Source organism: Colobus angolensis, unplaced genomic scaffold (assembly GCF_000951035.1).
Source record: "Colobus angolensis palliatus isolate OR3802 unplaced genomic scaffold, Cang.pa_1.0 Scaffold179, whole genome shotgun sequence".
NCBI classification, from domain to species: Eukaryota; Metazoa; Chordata; class Mammalia; order Primates; family Cercopithecidae; genus Colobus; species Colobus angolensis.
The window spans coordinates 5,526,460-5,536,305 of NW_012114921.1; the positions used below are offsets into that span (position 1 = coordinate 5,526,460).

The 9,846-nt window shown below is 40.9% G+C and overlaps 1 protein-coding gene across 1 annotated transcript in view; it reads left to right on the top strand.

Annotated features, from left to right (window-relative positions):
• Positions 1–9,846, top strand: part of INTS4 (integrator complex subunit 4) — a 112,258-nt gene that overhangs the window by 60,388 nt on the left and 42,024 nt on the right. Inside the window, exons 10-11 of the mRNA XM_011938966.1 lie at positions 2,345–2,550; positions 6,260–6,402. Coding sequence (XP_011794356.1) covers positions 2,345–2,550; positions 6,260–6,402 — 349 coding nt within the window. The remainder of the gene's footprint in view (positions 1–2,344; positions 2,551–6,259; positions 6,403–9,846) is intronic.

Here is a 9,846-nt window from a genome sequence, read left to right on the forward strand (position 1 = left end):
CCCGTCTCGGCCTCCCAAAGTGCTGGGATTACAGGCTTGAGCCACCGTGCCCGGCCTTAATTAACTGTTTTTTATAGAGATGGGGTCTCACTATGTTGCCCAGGCTGGTGTCAAACTCCTGGGCTTAAGTGATCCTCCCGCCTTGGCCTCTCAAAGTTCTGGGATTACAGGTGTGACATGCCTGGTCAACATATTTTCAACATTCCAAAAAGTTCAGTGGAAAATGTCGGTTTACCTGCTTATAGTCTGGCTGTTCAGGCAAAGTAAAATACCACATTTCTTTGCTTCTGCTTGGAATTGTATCAGCTGAGGTCACACTGATTATCTCTTTCTGGTCAGAAGTTCCTTCCTGATTGCCTTGGTGGACTTGCAAAGGTTACATATGAGTCAGTGTGGTGTAATGGATAAAATTCTAGGAGGAAGACCCACTTAACATACTTGGGTTTATCTCTAGCTTGCCTTATAATTAGCAATTTCATGTTTAAATTATATTATTGTGAAGTGAAGAAAATTGTTCTCTTTTGATGAAAAGGAGGAATTCATAACTACCAAGAAAAACCTGAATCATCTGTCTTTAATGTAGTAACTCTACTCTTAACATGTCTATAAAACCTTTCTTTATACAAAGAGGAAATTGTGTTTGTCAGTTTTAACCACAACTTTAGGTACTTTTTGTTTTGTTTTGAAATAGTCCATTTTGTTACAGAAGCATATGGGAATCACTAGGAAAAAACAAACGTGTAGAAGTCTTGCAAGTATTTTCTGTGTCTTACTCATTTCTCATCTTTGTATCCTAGCCCTTAGTACCTCACCTAGCATATACTACATGTGCAGGACCCACTTATTAGTGAATGAAGAAAGGGTTTCCTCGGATCAGTGGCTTTATTGCTTACATGTTCTGAGCACACCTAGGGGTTGAAAACATGTCCCTGTTTTAAGGGTGCTTACAGAACCCAAATCTACACCGTAAGTGATACTTATTGAGCTCTTAAAATATGCCAGGCAGAGTCCCTATGTGCTTTACCTGTATTATCTCATTTAGTCCTAACAACTCTGTAAGGAAATGAGTATTATCTCCATTTACCAGGTGAGAAATTTGAGGTTCCAGGAAGTTACTTATTTAAGATCACCCTCCAACTTAGTGGAGGGATCATTCACTACAGTTTGCTCTGAGACCTCTATCATTCCAAGCATGTATCCTTAACCACTATATGATTTTAACCTGCGGTCAACAGACCTGGGTATTAGTCCTGTTTCTACCCTCATTTGCTTTGAGGCAAGTTAATCCACATTGCTGAATCTTACCTCTAAAATTGGAACAATGATATTTAGTCTACTTTAATCTTAATAATAATGATAACATGATTTAGTAACCGACTTTTTAAAAAGTACTGTGGTTGGAATACTGAGATAAGTAAGACAGTTTAATTTTCAAGAAGTTAATATAGACAGACATGCGACTTCACACTTATGTGGAGTCAGATTTAAGCCATAGTCCTTGTGATACAAAATTCCATGTTCTTAGATCAATGTTAAGGTGGGTGGTATGTGAAACTGTGGGCATAGAGATCTCCCAGGGAGAGTTTATAGAATGAGAGGAGTAGAGAATAGAAGACAGCCTGAAGGAGAAGGAATCCATCTTGGACTTTTCCCGTGGCTCTTAATTTGATATGAGTTACTTTATATGTATATAAAATATGGGGCTTCAGTGTGTTGCTCAGGCCGGCCTTGAACTCCTGGGCTCAAATGATCCTCCCACCTCAGCCTCCTGAGTAGCTGGGACTTTGGTGTATGGCACTGCACCTGGCTGATGTGCAGTTTTTGTTTTTTGTTTTTTGGGTTTTGTTGTTGTTGTTGTTGTTGTTTTTGAGACAGGGGCCCACTCTATCACCCAGGATGGAGTGTAGTGGCATGATCATGGTTCACTACAGCCTCAAACTCCTGGGCACAAGTGATCTTCCTGCTTCAGCCTCTCAAGTAGGTGGGACTATAGATGTGTGCCACCACACTTGGCTAATTTGTTTTTTTGTGTTTTGTTTTGAGATAGGGTCTCGTTCTGTCACCTAGGCTGGAGTGCAGTGGCACGACCTTGGCTTACTGTAATTTCTGCCTCCCAGGCTCTAGTGATCCTCCCACCTCAGCCTCCCACGTAGCTAAGACAACAGGTACATACTACCACACGCAGCTAATTTTTAAATTGTTTTTGGTAGAAACAGAGTTTTACCGTGTTTCTTAGGTGGGCTCAAGTGATCTGCCTACCTTGGCCTCCCAAAGTGTTGGGATTACAGGCGTGAGCCACTGTCCCCAGCCTGATGTGCAATTTTATTTTTTCTTTTTTTTCTAGAGGTTCGTATTGCTGCTGTGGAGGCCCTCTGCATGTTGGCCCAGTCTTCACCCTCTTTTGCTGAGAAGTGCCTTGATTTCCTAGTTGACATGTTCAACGATGAAATTGAGGAAGTACGTCTGCAGTCCATACATACCATGAGAAAAATCTCTAACAACATCACCCTCCGAGAAGATCAGCTTGACACTGTCCTGGCTGTGCTAGAGGTGAGTGTTTCTAGTTTGTAACTCATTAATTCATCCCTCAGCCCCACTGTTAAAATCAGGTATTGTGCTAGGCATTGGTGACAGAACAGTATATCAGGCAGCACAGTTCTGTTTTCTCACCATACCCCACCCCCCAAAAATGGAAGAAATTGACTGTGAAACGGGAAATTTGAATAAGCTTGGTCTTTCTGTGATCAAGAAAGGATAGGATGCCTAGAGAATACAGTGTCTAACCTGAATTGGCTGAGGTGAGGTTGGGAAGAAGGAGGAAGTGCTGTAGTGGACATTTGAAGGAGGAGTAGGACTTAACTGGGCTTTTTCTTTTCCTTCTTTTGAGACAGGATCTCACTCTGTCACTCAAGCTGAAGTGCATCTTTTTTAAAGGAGAAGTGACCCTGGTGGTAGGATGAAAGGGTACCAGACAGAGGGAGCAATGTCTTTTTTTTTTTGTGAGATGGAGTCTCACTCTGTCACCCAGGCTGGAGTGCAGTGGCGCGATCTCGGCTCACTGCAAGCTCCGTCTCCCGGGTTCATGCCATTCTCCTGCCTCAGCCTCCCGAGTAGCTGGGACTATAGGCACCCGCCAACACGCCTGGCTAATTTTTTGTATTTTTCGTAGAGACAGGGTCTCACTGTGTTAACCAGGATGGTCTCAATCTCCCAACCTCATGATCCGCCTGCCTCGGCCTCCCAAAGTACTGGGATTACAGGCGTGAGCCACTGTGCCCGGCTCAGAGGGAGCAACGTCTAAAGATACAGAGATAAGCTAGAATACGATATATTCAAGGAACTAAAAAGAGTTTTATTATTTAATGATAGCGTAGAGTTGAAGAGATGGGAGAGTGGAAGAAGTGGCTATAGATAAGGGAGGGGCTAAATAATGAAGAGTTCTTTTCAACCTTTAATTTGATTTTATTCTTGTAGTGAATCATAGGCTGTTACAGCAGCAAGTGCTCTTAGGGATTGATTAATTCTACCCTGGAAATTTTGTGGAGAAAATAAATTGTCTGAGTTAGTGGCTGAACCAGAATGTAAACACAGAGTTGCTCCCCAGGCCGTACAGCTCTAGGTGGTTCTTGGATCATTTTTCTAAAATGTCTGGATTTTCATTGTAACTACTGAAGTTCTTCAGAGTATTCATAAATGGGGTTTGGCCTCTGGTTTCCTTTTTTGGGGAAGATGGGGTTCAGATATGAAAGGGATAGTAATTAGGTGCTTAGTTTTTAGAACACTTGTAACAGATTTCTACTGCATACTTGAAAAAATAGCTGGTGCTTTGGTTTTGAAGGTTCCTACCATTCTCTCAACTGCTTAGCACTTCTACTAAGATTTTTCCTGAATTATAAATCTTTACAATTTTTTCATGTATCTTTTCCTAAAAATAAGTTTACATTCTATGTGTGGTTCTTCATGGGTAGCCTCATACATAGTCTAGCCACTCGTTTCCTTTTTAGCTTTCTTTTCCACCACTCCTCACCTTGAACTTTTTGCTGAAGTCACTTTCCTACACATATTGCTTTTCCTCACAATTTTACCTTCAATGTAATTTTCCCCCTCTGTTTGCAAAACTGCCACTTCAACCTAGGAGATGTCCACTTATTCCCACAGCCTATATTAGGTAACATATCCAGGAAGCCTTCCCTAACTGTTACTCCCAGCCCTGGATGGGCTAAATGCCACCTCTCTATTCCCATAGTACCCTGTGTATACTGCTCTAGCATTTTTCAGTAATTCTCTATTTCATAAGACTGTGAGCTTCTCAAGGTGTCTTGATTTTTCTTTTCTTTTCTTTTTTTTGAGGCCGAGTCTCACTCTGTCGCCCAGGCTGGAGTGCAGTGGTGCGATCTTGGCTTACTGCAACCTTCACCTCCTGGGTTCAAGCAATTCTTCAGTCTTCCGAGTAGCTGGGATTACAGGCATGCACCACAACACTAATTTTTGTATTTTTTTTAGTAGAGATGGCATTTCACCATATTGGCCAGGCTGGTCTTGAATTCCTGACCTCAAGTGATCCACCCACCTTGGCCTCCCAAAGTGCTGGGGTTACGGTATGAGCCACCGTGCCCGGCCGACTCTTCATTTTTTTATTACCAATGTCTTGCAGCAGTGTCTGGTACAATTAGGTGCTCGGTAAATGTTTGCTGAATAGCTGAGCTATGTTCCAAGCTATGTTTTGATGTACAGAATTGTTCACAGGTGTGCTTATTTATAAGTACTTATGTATATAACTCATAAAGAATCCTTGCCTTTTAATTCTTTTCAGGAGTTCAGACCCATATAAACTTACAGTAGACTATTCTTCCACCCTGCTATGCACTGCTCCCTTATATTTTCTGTGTCACTGTGCTTCATTGCTTTGAGCCTTACCTTGCTGACCCTTTCAGCTGGAATTCACTTTCTTTTTTGTTTCCTGCTATGCCAAGATCCTACCCTGCCTAGAAAAATTCACTTCTTTGTTCAACAAGCACTGTCTGTGTATTAGAAATATAGGGGTATCAAAACAGATAGGCTTCTTGCTGTCATAAAACTTATATTCTAAAGAGAGGTGGAGTAAACAAACAAAATGATTTCAGGTGGTGATAAATGTTATGCAGAAGATAAACAGTATAATGGAGGAATGGGGAATTTCACTGTAATTTGAGTGGTTAGTAAAGACTTTCCAAGATGATTTTCAAGTTGAGTCTTGAATGATAAACAGAAGCTAGCTACGTGAAGACTGGGAGAATAACTTCAGGTAGAGGCAACAGCTAGTGGGAAGGCTCTAAAACACAAGTGATCTTTATTGTGTTTGCAGAATAGTGAGAAAGCCAGTAGGAGTGAACCGCAGTGAGAAAGTAGAAGTGTGGCATGAGATGAAGTCTGAGAAGGGATTAAGGACAGGTAGAAAGCCTTGTAGGCCATTTTAAGATGTCTGGATTTTATTCTAACATTATGGAAAACTGTTGCAGAATTTTATGAATAGGAGTGACGTTTCAATTTGCCTCTTTTAATATTTCTCATTCTCGAAATCTTCTTGAAATTCACATCAGACAGATCGACTCTTTCCCTCAGTCCTCCATTTAACACATACAGGTATACCTCTCTTTATTGGGCTTTGCAGATATTGTGTTTTTTTAATAAATTGAGAGATTGCAGCAACCATGCATTGAGTAAGTCTGTTGGTGCCATTTTTCCAATAGCATGTGCTCACTTTATGTCTGTGTCACATTTTGGTAATTCTTGCAATATTTCGAACTTTTTCATTATTATATCTGTTAGGGTGATCTGTGATCAGTGATCTTTGATGTTACTGTTGTAATTGTTTTGGGATGCCACAAACTGTGCCTGTATGAGATGGCAAACTTAGTAAGTGTGTGTGTTCTGAGTGTTCTGCTAACTGGCCATTCCCAGCCTCTCTCTTAGCCTTTCTTCTTAGCCTGTCCTTTTTCCTAGTTGCAAAAAGGCTCTTGTACCTTCAACATCATGACTGAGTTCCAGACAGGATGGAAAAGGAAGGTTAAAGAACAAAGAGGACAAAGCTACTGCCTCTGGTCCTTTATTTATCAATAAAATGAAGCTGTTTCAGGAATTTCAGCCAAAAAACTTCCACATGCTTTGTTACATGGCCACCCTAGATGGGAAGGTGGCTAGGGAGAAGGGGATGGTAGATAGAGGCTGAGTCTGCTAACCAACAGTAACTACTATTATTATTACTTTTTTTTTTTTAAAGGATTCATCCAGAGATATTCGAGAGGCTCTTCATGAACTCTTATGCTGTACTAATGTTTCAACCAAAGAAGGGATTCATCTTGCATTGGTGGAGCTGCTGAAAAATTTAACCAAGTACCCTACTGATAGGGACTCCATATGGAAGTAATGACTTTTTTGCCCATTTACTCACTGAGTCCCATAATGTGGTAAATGTACAATGCTGACATTGTTCCATCCTTATAGATTGAGGATAGTATGGCCTTGAGTTTTGCCTTTACTTTAGAAACCTGATTCAACTTAACCAAACTCTCAGGAATCTGATTCCTAAGCTGAGTATCAGATTTTAGATTACTTACTCATTTGTCCATCTATCCACCTAGCAAATATTATGTGCCTGCTGTGTGCTGACTACGCACCAACCATTGTGGTAGCTGTTAGAAGTACAGAAATGAATTAGATTTCCTCTTTCTCTTATATAGTGTTTTGTTTTGTTATTTTTTTTGAGATGGAGTCTGGCTCTGTTGCCCTGACTAGAGTACAGTGGCATGATTGCAGCTCACTGCAGCTTCTGCCTCCTGGGTTCAAGCCATTCTCCTGCCTCAACCTCTCGAGTAACTGGGATTATAGGTACACACCACCACACCCAGCTAATTTTTGTATTTTTTTTTATTAGAGATGGGGTTTTACCGTGTTGGTTAGGCTGTTCTTGAACTCCTGACCTCAAATGATCCGTCCACCTTGGCCTCCCAAAGTGCTGGGATTACAGGTGTGAGTTACCACACCCAGCCTTTCCTATATAGTGTTAATCACTCCTATGTCTACTTTGCATTTTTGTAAAGAATCAGATCCATCATCATAGAGAGTAGAGGCAGGGCAGGAGGCGGGGCTGGCACTTGACCTACAGATGGGAAATCACAATCATTTTGTCCCTTGATTATCTCTAGTTTTACTGACTACCATCAAGTTATTAACACTGTTTATGAACCTTTGTTTGAAGAATGACTTCCATACATGTAATTAATATAAAATATGTGTTCCACATGTTTAAATAAGTTTATATGATAAGACCAGTTCAACTGTGTTTAGTTTATGTTTAAAAATTTTGTTACTAAAAGTAGAAAAACCGTGGGGTGAATCAGCTACTTAGGAAATACATTAAAACTGATGAACATGGTGAAACCCTGTCTCTACTAAAAATACAAAAATTAGCTGGGTGTGGTGACAGGCACCTGTCGTCTCAGAGGCAGGAGAATCGCTTGAATCCAGGAGGTGGAGGTTACAGTGAGCCAAGATAGTGCCATTGCATCCTAGCCTGGGCACCTCAAAAAAAAAGAAAGAAAGAAAGTATATTAAAACTGAAAATACCAGGGGAATCTTACTCTCGGTAACATTTTTGGTATCTGGTTTTCTGTTTTGCTATTCCTTTGTATAGTCCCATTCAGCTCAATTTGACATATATTTATTGAGTGTCTTCAAGGAACTCTCAGTCATTTAGGGTGTGGGATTGCAGTGGGGATAAACACCTATATAAGTAACTGGAGTTCTGTGGAGACCTAGAATGAATACAGAAGGAATGCTAGAACATTCTTCTAGCATTAAAATAAGATTTGTAGTTATTTGGTCCACTTAGAATATTTACATAAGGCTGTCTTTATTGGGTGATTGTGGACAAAGAACTCCTCAACCACATAGTGCTCCAAAATATTTTGAAGTCACCTATCCTAATTTTTTTTCTTTTTTAATTTTAGAGACAGGGTCTCACTATGTTGCCCAGGCTGGTCTTGTACTCCTGGGCTCCAGCATTCCTCCTGCCTTGGCCTCCCAAAGTCCTAGGATTACAGGCATGAGCTAATGCACCTGGCCTACTTATTCTAATTATCACTTACATTTTTTTCACCTTTTCCAATGAATGGTGGCTTTATTTAGAAATAAAAAACAGATGAACCTGGGCACGGTAGCTCATGCCTGTAAGTCCAGCACTTTGGGAGACCGAGGAGAGAGTATCACCTGAAGCCAGGAGTTTGATACTAGCTTGAGCAACAAAACCAGACCCTGTCTCTACAAAAAAATTGAAAAATTAGCCCAGTGTGGTGGTACACACCCATAGTCCCAGCTACTTAGGGAGGCTGAGGCAGAAGGATTGCTTGAGCCCAGGATATAAAGGCTGCGGTGAGCTATGTTCACACTAGTCCACTCTAGCCTGAGTGACAGAGCAAGACCTTGTCTGTTAGAAAGGAAAAAAATGATAAAAGAGTAAAGAAATAGAGTGACATATTTTTAAAATGTTGATAAACTTATATGCAGAAATGAAGGTTCTGAAGGAGATAGTTTGCTCTGTTTATGTATCTTTAGTTCATTCCACAAATCCTTACTGAACATTTGTTATAACCCAGTCACTGTGTTAGGTGCTATAGAGATTTAAAAATGAATTGGGCTCAGACCTAGCCCTCAAATAGCAAGAAGGGAGAGAGGTAGCAAATATGTGTATAGGGAGGTGGATGAGATAGTAAGAAATTAACTATATTAAGAAGCGAGAATTGAAGTCTAGCTTTAGAGAGGCCCACATGTGTAGGGATCTGTAAGGTGACCCATTTAATAGCACTTGGGGTGCCCATCTGAGTTCTGAATAGAATAAGATCAAAATAAAGGAGTAGTACCTGGAAGCCAAAATTCTTCCTTTACAGTGTGCCCTGAGGTATAGTGAGTACAAGGGCTTAGAGAGACCTGAAAATAAATGAATGAAGTTCTTTCCACATAGAAGGAAAAACAAAAGACTGGGAAAAGCATACTTCTCAAGATCACATGCGTTAGATGAGATGACTTTCAGACCACATATTTAATGAATTTTTCAGTTTTTATTTTCTGTCTCTTTTGCTGATATACCTATTCTCCAGTTCCTGGTAAAATCTCCTATGTGACCATCTGCTATGTGCATATTTCTCTGATCATATTGATCTCTTCCACCTTTGACACGTAGAAGTAGAATGTCATTCATCTGACGGTTCCTACCTTGTAGTATTGGTCATCTTTGCCTCAGCTGAATTATAAATTCCATGAGGACAGAATTAAGATACATACGTTTCCAATTTAGTGTGCCTGTTTTTTTATTTATTTTTTATTTGTTATTTTTTTGAGACGGAGTCTTGCTCTGTTGCCTAGGCTGGCCTGGTATGCAGTGGTGCAATCTCGGCGCACTGCAACCTCTGCTTCCAGGGTTCGCGTGATTCTCCTGCCTTCGCCTCCTGAATAGCTGGGATTATAGGTGTGTGCCACTACGCCCGGCAGATTTTTGCATTTTTAGTAGAGATGAGTTCACCACATTGGCCAGGCTGGTCTTGAACTCCTGACCTCAGGTGATCCATCTGCCCCGGCCTCCCAAAGTGCTGGTATTATAGGCGTGAGCCACTGTGCCCGGCCTTACTATTTTTTATTTGTTAAGTTCTGGTTTAGAAGGTGCACTAAATTGGCCAGGCGCAGTGGCTCACACCTATAATCCTAGCACTTTGGGAGGCCGGGATGGGTGGATCACCTAAGGTCAGGAGTTCAAGACCAGCCTGGCCAACATGGTGAAACTTCATCTCTACTAAAAATGCAAAAATCTGCTGG